Source organism: Alligator mississippiensis, chromosome 5 (assembly GCF_030867095.1).
Source record: "Alligator mississippiensis isolate rAllMis1 chromosome 5, rAllMis1, whole genome shotgun sequence".
Taxonomy (NCBI): domain Eukaryota; kingdom Metazoa; phylum Chordata; order Crocodylia; family Alligatoridae; genus Alligator; species Alligator mississippiensis.
The window spans coordinates 141,759,541-141,786,328 of NC_081828.1; the positions used below are offsets into that span (position 1 = coordinate 141,759,541).

The 26,788-nt window shown below is 38.5% G+C and overlaps 1 protein-coding gene across 1 annotated transcript in view; it reads left to right on the forward strand.

Moving 5' to 3' along the window:
- The first annotated feature begins 15,470 nt into the window (after positions 1 to 15,470).
- TOPAZ1 (testis and ovary specific TOPAZ 1) overlaps positions 15,471 to 26,788 on the forward strand; it is a 74,684-nt gene continuing 63,366 nt past the window's right edge. Inside the window, exons 1-4 of the mRNA XM_006273249.4 lie at positions 15,471 to 15,523; positions 16,997 to 17,082; positions 18,169 to 20,668; positions 26,204 to 26,271. Of these exons, the coding sequence (XP_006273311.3) occupies positions 18,183 to 20,668; positions 26,204 to 26,271 (2,554 nt within the window). The 5' untranslated portion in view covers positions 15,471 to 15,523; positions 16,997 to 17,082; positions 18,169 to 18,182. The remainder of the gene's footprint in view (positions 15,524 to 16,996; positions 17,083 to 18,168; positions 20,669 to 26,203; positions 26,272 to 26,788) is intronic.

The window sequence follows — 26,788 nt, forward strand, 5'->3', positions numbered from 1 at the left end:
AGGAATTTGATTAAGAATCCCCAGGCTAAATGATATATAGTAAAGTCAAGAGTAAGCTGCCCACAGTGGAGCAGGGTTTGACTCTGAAACTGACTTAGCTATTCATTTACTGCAGTTAAGGCTGTGATCGATTATGGGGTTTATTGTAACATTTCTGGTTTACACATGTTTGTGTTACAATACAGTAACGTTGCATGCCTCAGTTTCCCAGACTCGCTTGCACATAGGGAAAGAAGGGGTTAATCTGGTTTGGAATTAGAGCTGTAGGGATTTGCCTAAGTGCTCTATTAGGAGTAATGGGCCATCAAGCAAAAAAGAGCTTAATTGATCTGTTATATGTCAAGTGGACTCCAGGTAAACACTTGAAGAAACTCCCCACTATTCCCCTGTGATAGGCAGTCCTTGAGAAGACAGCAGTACTCCAGAGAAAGTCCTGAAAGGGAGATGCCTGAAGACAAGGCAAAGAAGAGAGACAGGCAGGGCTAGACTAGATTGAGTGGTCTGGCAGGCAACAGCCAGGCTGTTTTTTATCTCATAGGCTGCCTGGGTTTTGTGCAGAAGGATGTGGCCCATTATATTGCTGTGGACAAATAAAGGTTTTGTTTTGACAGCTGACTACTTTGCTGCTTGTGACTTTCATGGGCTCCATCCCGTCAAAGATGTGAAGTCCATCTCCAGGAGCTGAACCAGAAAGTGGCCCTGTGAGGGAGGGCCGCAGTCAGTGCCAGATTTAGGCGCAAGCTAAGTAAGCTACAACTTAGGGCCTCACATTACGAGGGGCCTCTAAATATGAAAAAAATACAGTAAAAACCTCACAAATCCAACATGCTCAGGGCCAAGCACATGCTGGAAATTTGAAAATGCCATTTTTTTAAAACTGGCACTGCAGCCGGTCGTGGAGCTGGGCAGGGATATGGGGGTAGCAGCAGCCAGTCCTGGAGCACCAGCTACACACAGAGCAGCAGCACAGGGTGCTTAATAGAGGAGGCAGCAGGCATGTGCAAGCTTCCCCCATCACTTCCAGGCCGCCAGCGGGGAGTGTTGGCTGGTCCCGCACTGGCAGGGGAAGTGCCAGATTTGGTAATGCTACAGGGCCTCTTAAGCTTGACATAGTTTAGGGCCCCAGAATGTCATAATCCAGCTCTTATGCAAGTACTAAATGACTGTGCAGTAACCAAAGTTACCAAAGTTACTGTGCAGTAGCTTCACCAAATGGCTTTTGGGTGATTCTGACTGCGTAGTAGCTCAATACTACTGTGCAATAGCATCGCATCATGCTTCCTGCCATGCAAAGCTTCTGCACAGTAGTAATGAGCTACTGCACGGTCAGCTCTTATGTAAACATGGCTAGAGAGACTATACAAGGCTGAAGGTTGCAAGCACACAATCCTCCATCATTTCTGCAAGCTCTTGCTTGAAGATAAACAAAAATAAATGAATAGATGTGTATATGCAAGTAGGCTTCTGTTTTAAACCATTTTAGTTTTTTTTAAGTGAGTAAATTTTATACATTAAAAATTAAGAGAAATGGAAGTGGTTTTCTCCCTTCTACCACTAGCTATTTCAGTAGTCCAAATGGGTTCCACAACCTTGGTGGTTCCTTGGATTTCCCATGCTGAATCTCTAGTGACCCAAGCTCTGGTTGCATCTGTCTTAAAAATAGGTCATCTTATTTTGTAGCCTGGTTGGCATTCACAAGAGCATCTGCCAGAAGGAGTAAGAAAAAGTTATTTTGTTAATTCATGCAGGGTTTTAGCACCTGAACTCAGGATGATACAACAGAGCACCTTTGTATTGCTATGCAGTGTATATTGTCAGGAGTAAGACATACAACAATACAGGAATATCTAATGTTATATTAGCACCTTTTATGGTGCCTGCCTTAGCTGCAATTATGTAGCATGGTATAATATGCGATTTTAAAAGGAAAAGAACTGCTTACCCAGGCTTAACTGTTAGGCAATATAATGCAAGATTACAGCCCACAAAACCAGCAATTCTGCTGAATGTTTTCATTAACTGGAAAAAACAGAGAAGAGCTCTTGGGATAGGAGATGATTTCTGCTAGTGTCCACGGTGATGGAAAAGATTCCATTGCTGCTACTCCATACCACAATGAATGATCCTATCTATTAAACCTGTAAAATGTAGTTATTTTCTTCAATTTTAGGAGGCAAAGTCCAAACTAGACTTAATTCTAGTTTTTGCGATTTATGGTAATTTACCATAGCATGTCCAAGTACAGCTACCCTACTGTAAAGCTGCGTTGGTAAAAAAAAAAAAAAATTGGAATGCATTGCTTTATTTCAGGCTTGAACCCTGTAGGAGCACACTGCAGTTCATACTACAAATATCTGTTGGTTAGTAAAACTTTTAGAGATGTTGAAATGTATACCAATGTTTCTATGAAAATGACACTTTCTGGGGAACTTCAGCAAAAATTAAAACAAAAAGGGAGAAAATGTGGAAAAACAATGGGAAAACATAGGGAAAATAGTGGGGAAGTATTTAAAAAACCTGAACTGAGAGGTCACTTCAAACTTCAAAAATACGATTATTACCCACTCTTCACTGCTCAGCTGCAGCAAAATTCAGTCTATTTAAAAAAAAACAAACCCTTGCTGAGGACACAGGAACAAACCATCCTGGTGCTCAAGAAGACTAGCAAGTACAGCAGAAGACCAGCTTGACTTAGTGGAGAACTCCTTCAAGTGAGCTAAAACACAAAAAGGAAGCTTACAAGTGGAAACTGACAAATGAGGGAGGAGTATAAGGGTACTGCTCAAGCATGCAGGATGACAGTGCAACTGGAGTTACAGCTAGCAAGGGATGTGAAAGGTAACAAGAAGGGTTTCTACAAGTATGTGAGCAACAAGAGGAAGATGAGGGAAAGTGTGGGTCCCTTACTGAATGGGGGAGGCAACCTAGTGATAAATGATTCAGAAAAGCCTGAAGTACTCAATGCCTTTTTCACCTCAGTCTTCACAGGCAAGGTCAGCTCCCAAATTACTGCACCTTGCAGAACAGTTTGGGGAGGAGGTAAGCAGCCCAACAATAGAAAAATAACAGGTTAGGGACTATTTACAAAAGCTGGACATGTACAAGTCCACGGGACCTGATGCGATGCACCCAAGGGTGCTGAGGGAGTTTGCCAGTGTGATTGCAGAGCTGCTGTCCATTATCTTTGAAAAGTTGTGGCAATTGGGAAAGATCCTGGATGATTGGAAAAAGGAAAATATAGTGCCCATCTTTAAGAAGGAGAAGGATGATCCAGGGAGTTACAGACCAGTCAGCCTCACCTCAGTCCCTGGAAAAACCATGGAGCAGGTCTTCAAGGAATTCGTTTCTAAGCACTTGGAGGAGAAGGTGATTAGGAAGCCAGCATGGATTCACCAAGGGCAAGTCATGCCTGACCATTCTGACTGCCTTCCATGATGAGTTGTCTAGCTCTGTGGATGCAGAAAAAGCCATGGACTTGACATATGACTTTAGCAAGGCTTCTGACATGGTCTCCCAAAACATTCTTGCAAGCAAGCTTAGGAAGTATGGGTTGAATGAATGGACTGTAAGGTGGATAGCAAACTGGATGGATAATCAGACTCGAAGAATCTGATGTAGTAATCAATGGCTCTGTGTCTAATTGGGACCCAGTATCAAGTGGAATGCGCCAGAGGTTGGTCCTGAGGCCAGTTTTGTTCAATATCTTCATCAACAACCTGGAAGAAAAGGAGTAGACCTTCAGCAAGTTTGCAGATGACACCAAGCTGTGGGGAGTGGCAAGTACACTGGAGGTTAGGGCTAGGATTCAGAGATACCTTGACAAATTAGAGGATTGGACCAAAAGAAGTCTCATGAGGTTCAATAAGGACAGATGCAAAGTCCTGCACTTAGGACAGAACAATCTCATGCACAACTACAGGCTGGGGACTGACTGTTCTCAGTGGTGGCAGATGACAGAACAAAGAGCAAAGGTGTCAAGTTGCAGCAAGGGAAGTTTAGGTTGGATATAAGGAAAAACTTTTCACTAGGAGGATAGTAGAACACTAAAACAGGTTACCCAGACAGCTTGTGGAATCTTCATACTTGGAGGTTTTTAAGACCTGGATAGACAAAGCCCTGGCTGGGATGATATAAAAAAGAGGATGGTCCTACTTTGAGCAAGGGGTTGGACTAGATGACTTCCTGTGGTCCGTTCCAACATTAATTTTCTATTATTCTATGAGTTTAAATTCCTGTACAGAATGATACTTACTTCAGAAGTTGGTTGCAACCTACAATGCTCATACCTCTCTGAACAAGGTAGGCTATAGAATGCTACTATGCCCTGCCTTTTGCTTAACAGAAAATTATTTAAGAAAGAGAAACATGACAATTTAAATGACTTGCACAGCACCCCAGTGAGAACAAACATTTGGAGAAATCAGGGTCATCTCTTCATCTTTGACTAAATCCTCAGTAACAAATCACAAGATTCTGTTACTAGATATTATTCAAACATACTGGCTCACAGCAGGTTCTCTTACAGTCAAAATATTTCCAAACAAGTTCTTTGGGCATCCCATAACACAGTCTAATCTCTATTCACTATTTTTTTTAAGTAAAAACTGCAGCCCTAATGGAAATAAATGATGTTACTATTCTGACATACAAGTTGAAAACCACAATACCACCAACTTGACATTATCACTTAGACCTTGTTACAAGAGCATGAACTACTGAACTTTACTGAGGTGGAAAGAGTTTCCATCAGTAATGATATGCAGCCTTTGATGAGACAGTCTTGACCTCTGCATTCCTCCTCAGACTAGTCTTCCAAATATCTACTAAAGCATCACAGTATATCCATTAGATTTTGTAACCTTTTGTAAGAATATACTAAATGGACAATAAATCTGTAATCTTAATGGCCCTCAAACCAAATATATTTGTCAATGAAAACCTTATAAATATTTATTTAATATTTCCAGTCTCTGCTCAGAAACTCTTAACAAAAATGGCAGCTGAGATAATTCATGCACCCTGAATGTAATAGTTTAAGTTCAAATGTCTACCAATACAAATTACAATTCATGAAAAAATTGGAAGGAAATCTTACAGCCTAAATGGGACTGCTGAAGAGCTACAGGGCTGTTGCACACTTAATATTATTAAGGGCCTTGTTCTTTACTGAAATCAAAAGAAACTGACCCTGAGGGCCCTGCTACATGTTCAACTTAAAGCTGGGTAGAAACCAGCTATAGAGTTGTTACACATTTTCAAGCACTGACTTTATGACTGGTTGGATCTTTTTATAATTGGATAGTCATTTTCACTGTGTGGCTGGTCTAAATTTATTGAGCCATTTACCAGTTAATTGCATAATATATTTAATGTGTAGGAGGAGCCTAGAATGCTTCAATGAGGACAGTCTAACAAATTATTTCTTTAGCAGATGCCCATTATTGCCTCTCTAGTATGATATATATTTATTTTGACTATGTAGATTTTCTGTAGCATAGCATGAAAAGTATATTAAGTTGCTGTTTGTTGAGATGCTTAATCCAGTAACGAAATAGCCTTACAGAAGTACGTGTATAGTCCTAGCAAATGAACTGCAGCCATATTGGCTACTTGGACAATATTGCATTTTATAAAGTCTGATACCAGAAGCACTGCCACACAGGACAACATATTTGACTAGAAAAAAAATACCTGTCTGAATATAAATTTTTAAAAATGTATCAGCTTCAAACACCTACTATGCAGCTGAGCATTCTTGCCAAGGGTCAAGGGATTTAGTAGTTTGGTCACATACAAGATACAAGTGGGCTGATGTACCACTTAGAATTCATCTCTTTGCCACTCAGCTCCTAAAAATTTGTACAAACTGAAGCTGATCTCAGCCAAGAGATTTATGGTCTGATTCTGACCCAACCAACCATTGAAACCAGCAGCAATGGTCCCTTTAACTCCAGTGGCTGCTGGATTATGCCTTCTCTAAGGAATCACAGTCCATGAAGCTAAAAAATGTTGCTTTGCCTTAACCCTCACTTTTCCCCCTCTTTTTTCTTTATTCCTCTTCATACATTTAATAGTTATAACCTGAGCTGGTTGCTCTTATTTTTTTTCCCTCATTTCTCTCTACTATGCTTTCCTCTACAGAGTGATTTTGAGCACCTTCTACAATTGCCTTGGGGTAATTTTATGCCATTTCAAAACTTAAATTTGTAGCCCTTATTTTTTTGATTTTTATTTCTTCTATTTTCTTGCCACTTTTCCTCATTTAAAATTACATTTCTAAAAGTCTCTTGAGAATAGGATGAGAGAAGTCATCTATTATCTGGTTTCAGATAGCTGCATGATTGTTTCTGTCCAAGCCAAAAAATAATGTTTGATTTATTTGGAGTTCTTTATATTCAACTACTAAATAACTGATTCTAAAATTAGATGCAGAAGTGAGTTAAGAACATGTTTATGCTGCTTTGGAAAACTGCTTTGTAAACTACAAAAATATGCCTTGAAAAAAATGTAGATCAATCCAGTTCACTTCTTGTACTACCATCAGGTATATGAGGCAGAGGTCAGCATTTGACAACCAGTTCTGTTCTTAAGACCAGTTCCTTTAATTTGCTGAAGTTGGTAACCTGCAAGGTTACTGCTTCTGACCTTCCTCCAAATGGAAGTGAATGAAGTGGAATATAAAGCTAAAGTACAAGCCCTGGAGGAAAGATTTTGAAATCTAAGAAAAACTCATTATCACAATCTTTAAGGTTCAGGTTAATGTGATCACCTGTAAAGCAAGCCTTCTGGGGAAAGGAGGGGGGGAGAGGGGGGGGACACCTTAGGCAGTAGGGTAACCAGAAAGAGCAGTTTTCTGATAGAAACTAAAGCAGTACATAATGAGTCAAAAAGGAAACAGTGATTCCACAAGACCAAGAATCTTAATATTCATATCATTCCAATTCAGCGATAAATTAGAAATTGTAAGAGCTGCCAAAAAACTCCATATGGTATATTATGAAATGTACCAGCTGTCCATTTTCCTGATTTCTCTTCTCAACTAGTGAACAATAAAAGTCTCTTGAATGCGATGAAAAAGGCACAAACAAGAAAAAAAGAGTAACAATATGTAGGACTGATATATTCAGATACCCTGATTATTGATTGGGGGCAGGAGGTTTGCCTTTAGATTTAATTCCATCACCATGTCATCTGATAAAGTTCTGATGTAACAACTCTCTTGCAGTATACATAGCAACCTGCATGGTTCCTCTGCTTCTGGTACTATGTTGGGTGAATGTGACTCAATAGATACTGCACTGGCTTAAGAACCTCAGAGTATCAAGAGAAACAAATGGACAAACAAAAAGTCAAACCAAACAAAACAGCTATTAAGATAATTAAAGGAACAAATATGCAAGCAGGACATATATATTATACCCAATAACTCTTAAAGAATGACAGGGCAAGTTAGCAAGGTTCTTATGCAGGCATCGTCACTACAAACGGGGGTATTCCGAAGGAACTTGGTTATGCGATAGAAGTTTTGTGTATAAGCTGAGGAAGATCCTTCCTTCAACAGAATCTGCACCGCATAAAAAGGGTTTATATTTCCTATATAATGACTGTTTTTCTTTGAAACAGGCACATTTTTATAGAGCTACCCTGCTAATAAACAAACTTGATTATAAGATTAAAACATTATCATGATGTAGAGGAGATCAAAAGAAAATAATAGAACTAGAAGAATTCATATGGTAATATTGCAAAGAACCAAAGCATAAACTGGAAAGTAGTGGTCAAACAAAGCTAATATAGCAGATAAAAGTGAAGCAGACTAAGAAATTGGTGATATGAAATGGTTTTACAACTAATCATTTGCTTTATTGTATTTCTTCATCTGTGGTCCTTGTTTTTTGTTTTTTTACTTTATTCTGTAAAATCAGGGAAAAATAAAATATGTAGGAGTACTGCTGAGCTATTAAGCACAAATCTGATCTGTGGTGGAAGGGAAACATTATTGTTAGTAGTAGTAATAGTAGTAGTAATGATGTGGATGATGACAAGAACAACAATGTTCATAGCATGGGTGACTGGTGCCTCCTGGCTCAGCCGGGGGGGGGAGGGGGAGGGGACACCAGCTGTCAATCACTATCTGGGGAGGGTCCCCCCAGCAGCTAATTGCTGACCCCAGAAGCCCCGGAGGCAAACCAGAAGGAAGTGGCACCAGCGCTTCTCAGGGTGGGGCACCAGCCAGCATTTGCCACTTCCTGGCTGGCGAGGGCCAATTTCAGGGGGGCACAAGCCCCCCACTCCGTGCCCCTTCCTACACATCACCTATGGATCACAATGAAACATTCCTCTCAGATCTTTGGGTTCAGAGTAACTATTTGCTTTAAGTAGTACAGTTCCTAAATCTTGCTGCTGCAATTCCTATAATAAACTATATATAATACAGTAGGAGTTTTCATTCTTCAAATGAAAATCCTCTTTTCTCCCTGCCTAGAATAAAAATTACTCGCTTGACCAAAACTTCAGTTACATTCACAACTATGTATTCAGCATATTTAATTTCCTTCTGATCACAAAACATGCATAACCGAATATTAGGTTCTTCCAATGCATGATATTCAAATGTATTTAACCAATATATTTTGGAAAACTACTATATGAACTAATTGCAAATATTCTAAACATGAGCTGTGTTGCTTGGCTGTAAGTGATCAGATAAATCAAACAGTATTGTTTCCATTTCCTGACTGCCTAAAAGACAAGCATTTCTGCTATGAATATTAATGTTTGCTTTCCACAAATATTTGTTCCAGTAAACCGTCTCCTAATACCCACTTACGTCATAAACTGGGCACGTCTACATGCGCACTTTAATGCGCATGAGCCTATTTTAATGTGCATTAAAGTATCACTAAAACTGTGCTATTTAGTTACTGTACATTAAAATAGGCTACTGTGCATTAAGCATCATTTAAAAAAAATGTGCTTTTCAGTTAATATGCATTAGGACAGGCTAAAGCACATTTTCTTAATACCTCACAATGGAGGATAAGAGATACTAGGAAGATAGGAGAGCTAAATATCCTCAAACCTCTCTAGTAGACAAAGGTATGCCAGGTGGCTTGAATCCTATCTTTAATATTGGATGGGATTTGCATTAAAGGTTATGAAAGGATAGTGAGGGTCCTCTTCTTAATTTTCAAAAAATCCTAATCCCCTGTCAAATATTTTCAAGATAGCTACACACCTCACAGTCCTTATGGAACAAAGATCAGAGTCCAAATATTATTTATTTTATTTGTAGTCAGATTATATATATATATATCTTTTCCACTGGAAGCCAAGAAACATCTTTAAAGTAAGTTTTTAATGTGGTTTTTTTTCACCCCATTTTGCTTAAGAGGCTATTGTAAGATGACCATAGTATAAGATCCTATATGGAATCAAATAAAATTAACGTTCAATGGAGTTTACATAGATAGCAAAGCAAACTGTACAGGTCTACTCTTCTGAATCAGTACCAAGTCACAAAGATACCCCTTTCTCTCCATCCAATCTATTTGTAGATATTTCTGATCATAGCTATCATGCCGGCAGTCAGATTTGAATAGATAATAGCATGATGTTTTTATTTGCAGAAATAAATGTTTTGCCTTTCTCTTTCTCCAGGAAAAGTCTCTACAGACATTTTCACAAGTCTTGAATCTTTGAGGTTAGGGTAATTTTTATTTAACTTATTCTTAGTGACTTTCAGAAAATTGTACATAAGGTATAAGTTAACATACAGATCATTCTTAGCCAATCCTAAACATAACTTAGATCCCTACCTAATTAAAGTTTGGGGGGATCCAACTTACTAGGACTTAAATGTTAGGATATATAGCTGTTTATTGAGATTGTCAAGTTAATTCTTCAATTTTTGATAAACACTGAAGCCCAATGTTTATATTACTATGTTAGAATACTTACAGTCTTCGAGTAAACAAGGGGTCAGGGACATGAAGAACTAAATCCTGACCAAAAACTAATGACAAAGCACCAATGCATTTAATTTTAAATTGTATTCTCAGATCCACATGTAAAAGCAATTTATTTTCTAAAACAGTAGCAATAACCAAATGTGTACAAATCATTTTATGTAAACCTTTCCAATTTGTGTTTTTAAGAATGTAGCTGTATTTACTACTAAAAAAAACTTCCAACATTTGCCAAGTACTAGAGTTGAATTGTTTGCCATATGCATGCGCATTCAGCACAATCTCTCAGCAAAGGTTTTACAAGGAAGCCTTTATAATTTTTGTTGCTTTGACCAAATTGTCTATGGAACGTGTAATGCTATACATTTAATCACTAGTGTGATTGACATTTTCAAAGTGCACTGTAAACTTTGTCTGTTTAATTTTCACAGTATTTATGTGGTATGTTAATACTGACCCTCACTTTTAGGGCTGGAAAACTGAGTCAAGAGACTTGTCCAAGTCCCATACTCTGTCAGCAGTAGTTATGTTTGAACTGAGAAGCATCCCCAATACTTTTTCCCCACACTGTATCTCTTAGGTCAAATAGCCTCTCTCAACTTGTTTGCATAGCTATCAATATATAATATTTATATTATATAAAATAAAGTTTGGCATGTTTAATATTGGATATTATAAATAAAACCATACTTTTTTTTGTCAACCAGGTGAAAAAGTTATCAAAGTCAGTAATTTGCTACTGAATCATTAGTGTGAATTACCAGTAGTTCACTAATGTCAAGTTCTTTGTTCTGTTATAACCTGTCCTGCTTTTGTGCATCTCTCAGTTGGTCCTTGTAAAATATGAAATTTAGTTAAGCTGCTAGATCTACTTAGAAATTGTTTCTAGATCTTTAATAACATATTAGTACATTTCTTTAGACTGTCTACATGTTTTACAAATACAGAATCACTTGAGGATTGAAATAGGAGGTATGCAACTTCTTGATGGGAAATGTGTGTATAAAAAGTAAGAAAGCAATCATAATTTTAAATAAAACATTTAAGTAAATGTTTAAATAAAATTATACACTAAAGCTGTCAGGCTCAGTTATTTTTTCTCAAATGAGAGCATCTCTAGGTACACTTCTTTTCTATTTTTAGGCAATTCTCAAGCATTTTTCTTCTTTGCACTGGAAGGAATTCAGTCTTCTGATTAAAATTCCTGACTGCTTCTCATATTTCTAGTTTGGGACGCCCAATTTTTAGACCCAGCTATAGAATACTTTGCCTTCCCTACCATGAAAGAAGTTTTCTGCTCATACCCACAGCCACTCTTACATTGTAGCAAACAAAAAATCCTGTCCCACTGAATTAGTCCTTTCCCATTAACTTGGAGCCCTTAAGTTCAAAACTCTTCTAATTTGCTTATTCATTTATTTATTTCCAGAGGCAAAGTAACAGAAAGAGCAGAGGAAATATTAGCAGTACATCTCTGCTGGGCAACGCACCATTTGAAAGGGGTCAGGCAGAATGGTGGGGTCCAAGGTTCCATGGCTGTTGGGATACAATAGTTGATGCTTTATGGGAGAAAGTGGGACCTGGGTAGTCTCAGGGAGATGTGGAGGCTGATAAACACTGCACCTGGATGAGCAACAGAAACCTTAATGAAGCAGTGAAGGAGGGAGCAGGGATGTGTTGTTTTTTGAAGAGGGGAACAGTTCCCCCAGTGTTCCAACAGGGAGTCTGCAGTGATTTCTAAGGCTGCAGAGAGGTCGCTGTTGTAACTATGGAGACACAGTCAAGTAATGAAGTGAGGAGTCCTGCAAAGAATGAGCAGACCAAGGAATAAGGGAACACAGATACAAGGGAGCTAAAGAAGTGATAGGATCCCAGGTAACTGCTACTACCATAGCTAAAGTACCCTAATGTGTAAGTTGGGATGGGCACTGGAAGTGATGAAATGTTGAGAAGTTTTTTGCAGGCTACTATACAACTCCATAAATGAAGAATATGATTTCATAAACTAATGATATCCTTTCTAATCTTAAAAAGCCTAGTAAACAATATTTCAATTACATAGCTATTAGTTTGTTGCTCTGATTAGGAGGGGCAGGATCAGAGTACACTAACTCTCTTCCATCAAAATCAATAAAAATGTCTTTCAGTATTTTTTTAAAGGGCACAGTGAATCCATTGGGTGTTCAAATGTTAGCTCTTAATATATGTTGGGCATTTACTATGCATCTGAAAACAGATGGAGCTCTGAGTCTTTGTCAAGCAGGAGTCAGACAGCTACATTTGGCTCAGCACTTTTATTACCATCTCCCAGGTCTGGTTTTCAAGTAGTTATAAAATCATTTTGTAATTTATATTACTTCAGAAAAGTACATGAAGCTGCACAATATGTGAGCCGCATCAAACAAGTAACAAAATCTCTGCCCTGAATTAATCAGTATGTGAGCAGTACCATACAAAATAGAATGAACAAGAGGTGTGTTGTGATTGCTTCAGATTTTTTTAAAAGGAGATGAACTTCAAGTATCAATAGGGAGAATGAGCTAGACACGGTACACACAGTACTTAAACATCATAAAGCTGTGCTTGGGCAACAAAAAGAAAAACAAACACCATACATGGACAAAACAGAAAGGAGAACATGTCCAAGTGAGCAGAATCGCTGGCCAGTGCATGCCTATCAAGTAGGATAGCAGCTTGATGTTTTTTCCACAAGAGTGGAAGCTGTTTGAAATACTTGTCAGAATGGCAGAAAAGGAAAATGATCCAACAACTACACATTTGGAATTACCTGGCAGAGACAGGCATATCAATAGGAAAGAAAGATGGAAATAGGGATACTGAGATAACTCAAGGTGCAAAATAATCTTAATTTACTGAGCCCTTGAGTAAGAAAAGGACTGTATTGTAATACTACTGCAAGCTACATTTTGGCATGTTTATTTTATATTAATCCTAAGTGAAAATAACCATAATAGTTGTACATATTACAAGGAGCTGGACTTGATCTTTGAGATACCTTCCAGCCCTAACATCTATGAAATCTATGAAATATTGTTCTTTTAAAATTAAAATAATACAGCATTTTTTAAAAGTGTATAAAATTCCTCTACAGTGTTTGCAATCCAAATATTGAACAATTGTGCAACTGACTGTAAATGAAAGTAAAAATTACTTTCTCTACTCTGAGTTGAGTGAAATGAAAAAGTGAAGAGTCTTAATGGTTAAAATTAAGATTTTAATATTTATTTCCATTTCAATACCTTAAATAAAAGGTATTATCTTTAATAAAATAGGTAATTAGACTCTATTAAAATACTTTTAACTTGTCAGTGTCTCTAACCAACTGAAGCCTCTCTGTGCCTCTATTATAGTATTGACTCTTCTTTCAAATATTCTATATCACAGTTAAATTGAGGCACTTTGATGGACCGGTTCTACACTGTCAGCAAATGCTTTGAATTAAGTGCCACCTGGATTTCTAACACAATTCACAGCTGCTAAAAATGTCTTAAATAGAGATTCTGAAGGTCTGCCATCTCTAATGAGACTTCTAAAAGAGGCTTTCGAGAAGCAGGACTAAAAGCAAGTGCACTTGCACTTCCTAACTGTTCCTCATTATAGAAGTTCACACCAACCAAGTGTGATCAAAAATACTCCATCATAAAAATACTCAATCTTCACAATCAGGCTAAAGAGCAATGATGTACTTAATAGAAATCCGTAATGAAGACCTATCTCTACTACTTTTTGCTGTTCCTCTCTTTCTGGGTTTTGTTATGTATTTTTCAGGCCTGCATTACTCATCCGGTCTAGGAAAGATTGAGGCTTGCTTTCCAAACATATCAATAGTGAATGTTTTCACAAATATGAGGCTTGAAGAATGCTACATGGAACATTATATTGCTAACCCCCCTTATTGAATCCAAGTCCAAGTACTTGGAGCATCATAAACTCATTAAAAACAAATTAAGAGATAATTTATACTCCCTGTCTTGATAGGCTTTTATCAGCCCAGGGACTCTTTCTGCAGTATCTTTTACCTACATAAATGCATTCAACCAAGGAAGTCACAGCTAATTGAAGATTGTTCATAGTAGAATGTGCTTCTCCACATTTGTGTTTTCCCTATTAACTGACTGCTTATGCTGAATATCCATTCAACATTTTCTCTGCCTTATTTGGATAATCCCCATTTCATAGGTGGAGAAAGTCAGTCACAGCAAAATTAAGTGGTTTGGCTGAGGTCAAAAAATAAGTCAGTATTGGCTCATTAAGATTCCAAGCTCATTGACACTCTTACATCCCTAGCATTATTTTTAGAAACTTATAAAAAAGGATTTACCTGTAATTCATTCACAGGTTCCAAGCTAGAGGACCTTAAACATGAATGTCATCAGGCACCAACACATAGTGCCCTAGATTTTAATGAAACCATTTCCCCTCTCAAAGAAGACCCAAGAATAGAGTAGGACCATTAAGCTTGTTTGGTTATGTGCGCCCTTGGTGCTACTGCTATATTTTGCATTAAAACGTTAAATGTAAAAGTTAAATGTTGCATTAAATGCATCATTACATTGATATTTTAATATTGATGGCATATTAGTAATGGTAACTTTCTTTAGTGTGTTTTTTTTAGAATGTTTTTCTGTACGCTAGTTTTTGTAGGGTTGGTGCAATTCTAACACACTGAAGCATGATCTTGCAACTTGTCTTTTGTATATGTTGCACTTAACAGATAGGGGACCACTACGTTTGAAATGCAAAATGTCACTGGCTAGGTTTCTTGCTGGATAGCAACTTTCCGCACTTGAAATTTGCTAAGTTCATCCCTCGAGGTTCCCAACTTTATCCGCACAACTTAGAAGAAGGAAACCAAATCCTTCCCTCGTTTACTTCCCTCTACACCCCCTTTGAACCCAGATTCATTCTAGACAAAAATACAAATGCAAACTGAAGCATTGCACATAGTAAGGCATTTCTTATGGCACATGGATGCCCCATTTCCTCAACCCAGGACTTTCCTCTCAAGAAAGCAATTTGAATTTTTAAAAAGAAAAAAAAGAGAGGAAAAAAGGCCCACAGCTTGGTGTTTTGCAAGTTTTTGCATACTGGCTAAATGGTTCAACCATCACTGAAGCCATTAGTGACCTGCTAGTGCTATAGGACAGGGCCCAACTTTTTGCATAAAATCCCAGCCCTCCTCCAGCATGTGTCAGCTTGATTAAAAAATGCTCTCAACGCGCCTGAGATGCTGCTGCCCCCCGGCCTTTGTGCATTTGAACCCCTTGCTTCAAACGAAGCACAAACGAGGGCAACACCGCCCCCAAGAGAGGGCCGGAACCTAAAGTCTTAGTCCTGAGTGGAAGGCTGTCTAGCATCCTCACAGCTTTAAGGAGCCAACAAAAGACACTCCCACAGGAAAGCAGCCTAGCTCCAAGACCACACGCGCCGGCCCAGGCGGCCATTTAACAACTGGTTCCCGCCCCGCCCCGCGCCTGCGCAGTGGCTGCTGGCGGCCATGACCTGCTGCCCCGCCCGCCCGCCCGCCCGAGCGCGTGAGTAGCCGGGCGCGAGGCGAGGCGAGGCACGGGGCGGGGTAGGCGTGTAGGCCCCGTGGGGCTGGCCATGCCACAGCTCCGGTCCGGCCGCGGGCTGGCGGCCTCGCCCCCTGAGGGTGGCAGCCAGAGGCTTCAGAGCAGACGAGGGAGGCGAGGCAGAAGAGAGGCGGCCGCGGGCAGGGGCTGGGCGGGGGCGCTGGGGCGGAGGCGTCACCTGCTCCCCTCTGCAGAGGCGCTGGCAGGCGGCCCCGGGGCAGCCCAGAGCACGGAGAAGGAACGCGGAGACTCCTCGCGGGGCCTGGCGGGGCAGGTGGCAGGGGCCGAAGGGCAGGCGGGCAGCCCCCGGGCCAGCGGGGGCAGCTGTGTGCGGGGGCCAGGCGCTCCCGAGCGTCGGGTAGGAGGCAGGAGGGAAAAGGATGGAGACGCTTTGACTCTGAAGCAGCGAGTCCTGGCCTTTGAGGGAAAGTGCAGGAGCCGGAAGGAAAGAAGTGGAGGTGCCGCGGTGGACGCACGGAAAAGCAGGCAGCGCTCGTTTTCAGAGCCAGGAGTGCAGGTGCCTAAAGAGCCAGGGAGCCCAGCATGTGAGGACAGATGTGCATCGGTGGAATCGGGGTCTTGGGGAGCAGCAAAGAGCCCTAGAAAGAGGGGCAGGCGCTCTTTGTCTGAGCCAGGACCCCAGGAGAAAGAAGGAAGTCCTGGGGAGAGGGGTGAAAGCTTTTTGGCAGAAATGGGCTTGTCCGGGCCTCTGGATAAAGAAGGCAATCTGGGAAAGCAAGACAGGCTGATTGTGGAACCAAAGTTACAGAAACCAAAGAAAAGGGGTAGGTATTCCTTAGGGATACGGCAGCCACAAGGTCCTCAAGAGCTAGCAAGCCCAAGAAAGAGAGAGAAGCATTCATTAGCAGTGGAGTCCCAAAGCTTAGGCTTTCAAGGAGGAGGAGCAAGTAACTTGGGGGTAGAGGGTGAGCACTTCTGCTCTGTTGTGAAGTTAGGGCTGCAGAGCATGGGCCTCCAGGAAAGTACAGAGAGCCCAAAGAGAAGGAGTAAGCACTCCTTGGTAGTACCAGCAATGATAGGCCCTTATGAGGGAGCTGGGAGTATAATAAAGAGAGGCAAATTATCTGCCACAAACCTACAACCAATAAACTTAGGCCTTCAAGGAGGAGAGAGAACTGTAGGGAAAAGAGCCAGGAGCTCCTCTGTAAAATTGTGGCAGTCAGGATCCCAGAGTGAAGCAGAAATTTTAGGGAAAGCAAGTAAAAGTTTATCTGAGGGAGGAAGACTCTTGGAAAGCAGGAAGAAGAGTTCCTCAACAGAAAAATGGGTAACTGAATATGTAGAGGAGAGGTTGATGCCAAACAGGGTTTCTCTTACCGGGACTAAAGGGAACAGACAAGGAAAGCTGGATAAGCAACAGGCTTCAGGGCAAGAAGTTATTTCTGCACCTACAAATGATCTGTTCATTAACAGACTAGAGGATGATGGTGAAAGACAGACAGATGGCGATGAAGAGACTGTGGTTTCATCTGAATTAAAATTAAAGATAAGGAAACCTAGTAAGAGAACTTATTCAGTATCCTTCGTGCATTGTCATTTTATTTGTTCTCATCTAAGAGATTACATTGGTCTAAACTTTCTGATCTTACTGCTTTTTTAGGTAACAAATGTACTATTTTAAAAGCAACAGAAACAAAATGCACTTGAATCTATTGTTGGCATGTTAACAGAGCATTGTGTTGAATTGGTGCAATTTGAGGGACATTTAAAAAAATAAGCTGTAAATAGTCCATAAAAATGCAAAATCTAATGCTTGTCTGAGAGAGGAACTAATTTTACCTTTAAAAAACATTCATTAAGGAATTATTTTTCAGTGAAGGAGAACTTGGGTCAGGTCTTTGCCTACCAGTACAAGGCTACAATCTAGGAGCATTATTATTGCTTCTGATAGTTTGTTAGAAATCGCTATATTTGAAGTCTTATATATGGGTTACGCAGTTACTAGGGTAGGAACAACTGAAAATTTGAACCGAACTTTGAAAACAAATATTACACAAGAAAGTTTTAGTTTTCTTGCAAGGCTTTATTGATTCATTTTGAAACTTTTACAGGTAAATATTTGGTTTCATTAATATTTTATGATAAATGATAATATATAGTGCATAAAAATATAGCAATCTCATAGAGCAGCCCTGATTTATTGCATTTTATTATACTCCTATGACGGATATAATATGTTGTTAAACAGTATTTCTTTTCTTGCATCCACTAGGAAGAGCAAAAGGTTTTACCTAAAATGTAAAAACTTTTACATTTACTTAAAAAATCTTGTCAGTTAGGTATGTTTGAGGTAACTGTCAATGCTTTCAAATGCTTTATCTTATGACACATTATTGCTGCTTTATTAAGATTTTTATAGAGTGCATATAGTAAGCCTGTTAATATTGCTAGTTATTTTCTGTATGTGGGAACATTGATAAAATGTTACATCATAACTACATTTTAGCTCTACAAAGCTTTATTTGATTGTGGGTGGTCTTGGAAGAACCATGTTTGCAATTTTTTTTTTAACAAGACCGTATTTTTTTTCTCTTAAATCAATTGTATTAGTGTATAAAATTGACAATAATTCTTTTTTTAATTAGCAAAGAGAGAAGGAATGGACGTTAATGAAGTTCCAGATGCACAAGTTGAAAAGCTGCTAGAGACTGCTCAGAATACAGCAAAAGAATCTAATGTAAGGACATCATCACTAGTAGCTTACTCTGAATCTTTCCAAGTACCTCAGTCAGATGGGACTCAAAGTAAGATATCAGCATCCCGTTGTTTAGCAAGAGGTTCTGCAGTAGATTGTAATAGAAGAAAAAATAAAATCACCAAGATCAAGTGTTTACAAAGATTGACTGTACAAACAGCTGAAAATAAACTGACAACAAGCAAATCAATAGAGTGTAAAGATGAGTGCAGAGAAGCCTTGAAACAGCATAACAGTTTGCTGTCCACAGCAGAAAAGAATCCGGTTGTGGCATTACATGACTGCCGTTACCTTAATACTTTTGTAAAGTCTTCAGTTGATGGAAGCAGCAACAGTTATAAAATTGATAGTGGCTTCTTGCACATACTACACAGTAAAACTCTTTGTCCTGGTAGCATTACTGGACAGAGTGGTATGAATGCAGTGCAACCTGAGAGATGGTGTGCACAGGGGATTATATCATTTGATGAAGTAGGAACATGCCAAAACAGAGAGAAATGTTTTTCATGCTCTCTAAACAGAAATAAGTGCTTCAGGGAAAGAAAATGGAATATTGGTGAAAAGCCCAGGAAAAAGATGAAGCTTTTTGAGAAAACAGAAAAATTAGCAACCCAGAGTGTTCTCCCAGGCAGGGTCAACAGTGAGTGTGAATTACATACAGAAAATAAAACTCTTGCAACAGTTTCTTTGGAAGTTTTAGGGGAATTAAATAGCAATAAAATTTGTTTGTCATCTTCATGTGATCTAATATCAAATGCCCATGTGGAAACTAATACTAAAAAAGTACTAAATAGTCTGCCTAAACCAGTCAGTAGAAAAATGTGCATGAAACCTGGTGCCATAGAAGATAGATTTGAGAAGAATCTTCAGCTCCCTGAAGCTGAACAGAGTGAAAAGTCTTTCTTTAATGCAGAAAGTATGGCACCACAAGATCATTCTGACTTGAAAAGTCCTGGAGTGATTAGATTGGTCAGTGACATTTCTAATTGCTGCAGTGATTCAGGCAGTTGTCAGAAAAAATTGTTGAATGAAAAATTGTTAAAAAAACCTGAGAAGTTGCAAGCATCCAGCTGTCAAAGAGCAATACCAATGCCTGGCAAAAATGTTTGGCCTCGTGAATCATGTGCCAGGACTTCTGTATGGTTTCCTAAAAAAGATGTAACCATCATAGAAAAACATTTTTCCGTAACTTCTTTCCAGGGCTGTTCGTATCAAAACACCGAAACTTTGAGAGGTATGGATGTAAATGATAACTCCAAGCAATTGTATCTGCATGTGTCTATGACAGAAATTAACGAACAAAATGCATGTAAAATAACAGATTCTAATACAGAATGTTTAGCTTCTGTTGCAATACCAGGATCATCTCTCTCAGATATTAATGGGGCTTTGAGGGTCACAAAAGATGAAAACTTGGAGTTGTCATTAGACAAAGGTAGAAGTTCTGTGACTTTTAACTCTGACAGTGTGCAGGAAGGCAAGGTAACTTTAAATTTGTCAGGAAAACAAAAACAAGATAAAAATAAAGGTGCTTTAAAAGCAAAAAATGTAGCCATGACTTTCCAAGATAGCACGTCTGCAGATAATGTAGGCAAAATGATCTGTAACCCTGAGATACCTGTTACAAAACAAACTCAGGAATTTCCAGGCTTAGTGAGAATGTTAAGCACAGGAAATCTGTCAAATTTCAAAATTCCTTTACTGAGAAATAAAATTGAATCCAGGAAAGTGGACTATATTAGATCATTTGAAAGAGAAACATACAGTCCATTGGAACTTCTTGACAATTCTGCTGCTACACCAGTAAGGCAGAACAGGACCAAGGAGAATTCCCCTTTGGTGTATTCTGACTTTTTTCTGGCCACTGCAAAGGAAAAATCTTACCAAATCACCAATAAAAACTTTGGAAATGATGGTTCAGAAAGACTTTCAGATGAAAAAAAAAGACTTGCTGAACATATTTCTTCATGTACATGGGACTTTTCTGAGAGAGAATTAATGTCACCTACTTCAGAGGGTACTTCTGGTACTGAATTTAGAGAGAAAAGTAATGTGGCTGATCACTCCAGCAAAATAGTTGAACATTCTACTTCATCTGAAGTATTTGTCAATGACGAAAAAAAATTGAAAGAGAAGCCTACACAGAGTTCATCTTCGAACTTTCCAGATGTTCTTAAAGCATATGAAGATGACATTCTTGTGATAGATGTAATTCAGGATGACCCTGACCTTTTTGGAACTACTAATGAAGGGGAGTTTGCACTGGACTGTGAAACTGAAATTAAGAAGCATGATAATATTCTCACCCCAGTGGAAAAGCGGAATTTTACTCCCAAATTCCATAACCTTCAAGAAAATAAGGACTCAAACTATTATCATGGGTATGCAAGGTCAGTCTTTTGTTTTCAATTTAAATTCTGTGTGTAAAATGAGTACTTTCAAACATCAACATAGTTTAGTCACAGTGTTTCAGGTTTCCTTAAAAACTGCTTTCATGACATTATAGAAGGTGAAAGTGGGCTTTAAACATGGCAATGCTCAGAAGCCAAATACATCGGCATGTGGTTACTCCATAAGAAACAGAATGTAATGCTGTTGCTGCATAAGAAACAGAATGTAATACTGATTTTTAAAGAAGGGGTGCTTAAACTTTGTGTGGAAGGCATATTGGGAGCTGGAGGCATGGGCTGCTTATTGACCTCCAGGTTAGACCTTGCACACTGACAATCAAGGCCATGTCATCCAACCCCTCAAGTCAAAAAATTTAGCAGTGGGGGAGTGGTAGCAGCATTAATTGCAGTGGGGCTCCCAGAGCAATTAACAGTGCCATTGTTCTGTCTCCACATTTCTAGACTGTGCTTTGAGCACCACTGCTGTAAACAAAACTAGAACTGAGCTGGTCAAACAGAATTAGCTAGGCCAAGCAACAACAACAACAAAGGCTGATCTTTACAAATAAGACATTAGAGTAATAGTGGTAATGATTAATATCTATGAATTGCCATATATATATATGCTACCAAAATAGCTTTTAGTTGTTAAAGTATTCTGAAACATTTCTCTTCATCGTTTTGTGTGCAAGTGATCTTGATTTCTCAAAATACTAAAGAATACATTCATCTTGCTCAACTGAATAATTTAAAAAACTAGAATTTGGCTAAGTGTTTACTAGTTTGCTGCATGGTTCTATTTTACATTAATTGTGTGCAGAATAGTCAACGTTTTGTACTATTCTTGCATTGTTTTTGATCATTGTTCATAGTAAACAATGGCAAAGGAGAAATAATTAACAAACATCTATAAATGACTGCCAACCATTTATGTAGTATAATCTGTCCATATCAAAGCCTTTAGAGAATTTCAACCTCCACAAACTCTTCATTTTTTCTCTTTATTGTTGCAAGTCTTAATACAAAATGGTCATTTAAAAAAACAGCTTTAGCTTGAAGTTGAGAGTCTAGGATGTTCTTTAAAGGTGGGAATGCCTCCCTGTGTTCTGATATTCTCTCTGTGTATATTCTTATGGAAATCTTCACTAAGATCCCCCTAATGTACAGTTTGCAGATATTCAAAATAGTGTTTGTATTCTCCATTGGGGTTTTTGAGCATGACTGCTTCTTAGTGGGACTTCTTTACGTCCATAGGTTTCGTGGTTTGGTAATTTTCTGCCTGGAGAGGAATTGTTCTCTCTAAAATATCATCCACTTATGGCAACAAAATAAGGCTTAATTCACAGTGTCTTATACATCTGTGGTCTGCTTTCTCCATATATACTGAGGAATGATATAGTCAGTGTTGACAACAATGAGCCATTGCTTAATACTGTGGTTAAATAAATTTCAGAGCCTCTGTTTTAGGCTCTTTAGAGCCTCACAAAGACATCACTGCATCAGTTATATTTGGCTCGCATATTTAAGAATTTTTTTTAACAACCATGATTGCTGGAGACTGGTTTTTAAATTAATGAGACTCTAGAGGGTAGGGTAATAGTTCCAGTGAAGTATTAGTACAGTTTATGAGTACCTGCCACCTTTTCTGAGCCCTGACTCATTCTGTATTATATTCTATAATGTTCACCTGTGTTGCAGAACTTCATTTGTTCACTCTCCAAATATGACTTGGTGGTGTATGAAGAAGAAAAGTTTGCAATTATAAATATAAAAGAAAAATAGATTCTCAACATTAGAAAAACCTTCATTTTTTGAGAGGAAGTTTGAAAAATAATAGAAAAGTTCTGGAGATCTGAAATAAACATGTCATACATGGTCACTTTGTAGCTAAGAAGTCTTTTAGATATTGACCTTGAATGTTGATGCATTACAGAGCGATAGTAACTATAGTGACAAGCATTAATCAGCAGGACTGATAAAAACAATTGTAGTCACTTACAAAAGCAAGAGAAGAGAAGATGGTTCTGCTGCTCCAGCCACCTGGACTAGAAAAACTGAGTTCAGGAATGGCCAGAAATCCTGGGCTTTTCCTACCTTTGCCATATTTGCTTTCCTGTAAAACTTAACTGCAGCTTAATTAGGATTCACAAAATCTCCATAAAGTAGATAAATAACAGGTTCATTTTATCAATACTGAAACTGAGGCTTAAAAGTAAAAATATTAAGTGATTAAATGTGAGATACGTGTATTTATTTGAATTCAGACTTTTTTTCTTCCTCAGATATACTGAATTTATCAGTTTTCAACTAAATAAAAAGAAAATATAAGGTTCTGTAATTCCATAGAAGCTTCCCATGGTTTGCCAGAGGTTATTTATCTTCTTGTGATATTTTTGCATCATGCATTTTGTATTAGATGCAAAGTGTATATAGTGTGATTGACAACTGACGAAAACTTTTTCTTGTTAAAGAATGTTTCCTAAAAACAGAAGGCAAAGATATTTGCTCAATTAGCGTTAAGAAGCTATACTGATACAATATGAGGTTTTGTTGGGGAGGGTCTGTTTTGTTTTTGTTTTTGTTTTTTTTTTGGTTTTTGTTTTTTTTTTTTTTTGAATACTTGTTAGCTGGAAGCTGTGCCTTTTGTTTGTGCAACAAGCACATGTGATTGTCCTGGCTTTCAGGTTATATTTGCACTCAAGGAAATTAAAGTGAAATATTGTTGCATTGTGGCAGTGAAAAGGCGCTTCCCTGTATTTTACCTATTCTATTCTGGGCCATGCTTAGGGTTTTCATTTTTATTCTCTTGTTTAGTGTGTTTTGATAATTATTTCTATAGCTATGTCCTCACTGTAATTTATATTCAGAAAGCTATTTTTCACTTTAATATGGAACTTGAGAGTCAGAATTGAGATTGTAGTGATATTAAAATTTCTGATGGTTTATATTCTATAAACAGTCCCTCTACCTCTCTAGGGCTGGAAGGGACCTCAGGAGCTCCTCTAATCCAGTCTCCTGCTAAAAGCAGGAACATCCCTATCCAAACCATCCCATACAAGCTTGTCTAACCTATTCTAGAGCTCATAATACAAAATAGTGGTAATTTAGCATTTGATGGCTGACATTGCAATTAACTGTTGCTGTTGAGTGTTTGCTTTTAGTGTCATTTAATAATTTTTTTATTATGATTTTCAAGCCAGGAGAGGACAGAGTTGTGAAGCATCTTCATTTAGAACATTAGTTATCCAAATTAGGAAATGCTTTAGTGGGCACTTGTCATTGTATTTTGGTAAAGTTCATTAGGGACTGCCTATTTTCTACCATTTTGTTGCTATAGAAAAAGAATTCCTTTGTTGCCAAAATCCTGAAGGGCAGTTGGCTTAGTGATATTTAAGAGTGATTTTAGAGCAAACCACTGATGCAGAAAAATGTGCTGTTACAATTGCTATCGTGCTAGTTCATTTTCTCTTAGTTTCTTCATAGAGAGAAGTTATTGATACCATGTAATATTCTTGCTATAATCCAGTAGATCTGGTATCTTTGCACAGGGCTGCTTTAACCTACATGAATCTTTTTTTTCCTTTTCTGTGACTATGAAGGTAAAAATCAAGGAATGTAAACCCCTTAATTTTTTATTAGCTAACCTAACATTAGCTGTTTGCACAAGGCGTGTCAAATTGCTTCCAGCCACTGTCTTTTTTTAAATCCCTTGCATGCAGTTCATTTGTCCTGACAGTCTTTATGACCTGCAGCAGACTATTTGAACAGCCTATATTCACTATGCTATCTAATCTCCAACCAGTTTTGCCTTAAACTGCATTGCCTTAATTCACAGAATTTCAGAAATTATGTTTTTCCCTATGTCAGTGTTGTCAAACTGGTAGCCTGCAGGCTGCGTGGCCTGTAAATTCATCTGCAGCTCCCATGCTCCCACCAAGTCACCACTTTCCCCCTTGCTTTGGCTGCAGCATCAACCAGGGTCTCTGAGCTCCTCCTCCTCCTTCCAGCTTTCACTTCCTGCCCCTGCCCCAGGGCACAATGCTATTCTGCCCTGCTCAAGGTGCCTACACAGTGTGGTACAGTAGGAGAGCCTGTGGCCTGGGAGCTGAAGGTGCCAGTGTGCCATGCAGCATGGAGTACCCATGTGAGTGGTGTAGTTCACAGTACATGGCGCTTCTGTTGGTCCACCCCATGGGGCAGGTGGCCCCCAGCAGCTTAAGTTGGACGTGCTCTATGTGATTACCACAGTTGTCCTAAACTTCAAGTTGCAAGGTTAGTAAAGATACGCTATAAAGCTTCTAATCCTCTATAAATTTGTTATATATGGACCCATTTTTAAGGCTCAATGCTATGAGTCAATCTGTCAGTTTAATGCAATGATAAACCTAGTTTTCTGTGTAAACCTCTATATAATTTCCGAGAGATTTCTCTGGGACTGCAGTATGCTTTTTTAAAAGTTTTTCATAACACACTTAGGACCATTTTTGGCCTAAAAGTTGAAAAGTTTTTCAGTATCTCAAATTAAAATAATGCTTCATAATAGAGGTAGTGTCTAACAGGGTGGCAGATTTTGGATATTTTTGTTTTGTTTTACAGAGCAGTCATGCTTGCTCTGTAGCCTTTTTTGCATTTCACATAAACAATAGAGCAGTAATGTATATGTGGGTGAGGGGTCCTTATATCAGAAATCTTTTATCACCTTTTATCAGACAGCTCTTCAATGATTTCTGTAAATTACAAACATCCTTTGAAATAAAACCCAGAGATTTTTAGCTTTCCATGAATTCTTGTCAAGCTGTTGAGAATTTTATATCTGAACAAATGTTTGTGCATAAATCAAATTTCATATTTTGAGAAACCCTTTACTTCTTGCTAAACTTCCCCATTATTCCATTCCTTGTTTTCCCCCTCTGATTAGTAGCTCTTTGCTGATGTACCTAATGTTGCCCAGTATTCTGCGCAAATTCTTCTGTTGCCTTTTAAAGCTGCCTGCTTCCTGAACAATTCCCCAGATAGCACTTTTACTTGTTCATGGTTTCTAAAAAACAGAATTTTAACTGTAACACTTTTAAAGTAAGTGAAACAATAACAATTAATGCAAACAGTTAGTTACAGGCCTTTGGAATTTATCTAGATGGAAGGTGCTATGTGAATGTAAAATTATTATTTTATTTAAAAATTGATGTATTTGGTTCACTAATTCAGTATTTCCAAATCTTCCTTATTTTTTTTCTATTGTGAGCTAGTGTGACATGTGATATTGACAATTCCCTCTTCCAGTATTTTAGGCTAAGATATGGTGAAGGGATGAATCAGAATTGGAGTACTGACAATATAAATGTCTTGGCTAGCAAAACTATTAAAGGACGTGTCTGGTGGTATATGGAATTTTCAAGAAGAGCCCAGTGAAAGATGTAAACAAATATTTTGTTCATGGGTAAAAGCAATGAACAGACAAGTTTTAATTTCACATGGGTAGAATGGATTACTTCGCTTTGTACTAGAATTCTTAAATCTGCTTTTTGTTTAAAACAGAGACAGTCCCATTCAAGAATCTGGAACATTGCAACCTATTGCAGATTCCTGTGATTCCTTGATAACAGGTAAGAATGGAATTTTAGAATGCACAGTTAAAGGAAGAGAGTAGCATATTTATTTTACATCTGCTTTATCCAAAAGGCTCAGAGCAAATTACAATGAACAAGCAACCAGATTTCCTAAACAACACCCCAAAACTTGAACTCCTAATTCCCCCAATTACCCTTCTTTGCTTAAGCCCCCAAAAAAGCGAACTCTTTAGCAGATGCCAGGTGCTTCCAAACATCGGTTTCATTTAGATATAGCATATTTCTTTCTTTCTCCCACACCCTGCCCACCCTCTTCCACTACCCAGTTTCACTCCCTGGGGAGATCCTTTCTCCAGTGTCCTTTCTAAGCCCATCACTCCTCATCTACGGACCCTCCCAAAATGCACGTACTGCATTTTCTCAAATACAAGACAAGGTATTTTTCCCCCCCTGTTGGCATGGGGGGAACAAGTTACTCTCTTGTATTCACATACAAGGGAACCTCATTAAAGTGCTTGCTGTACTTGGTATAGAGATACATACTGAAAGGACT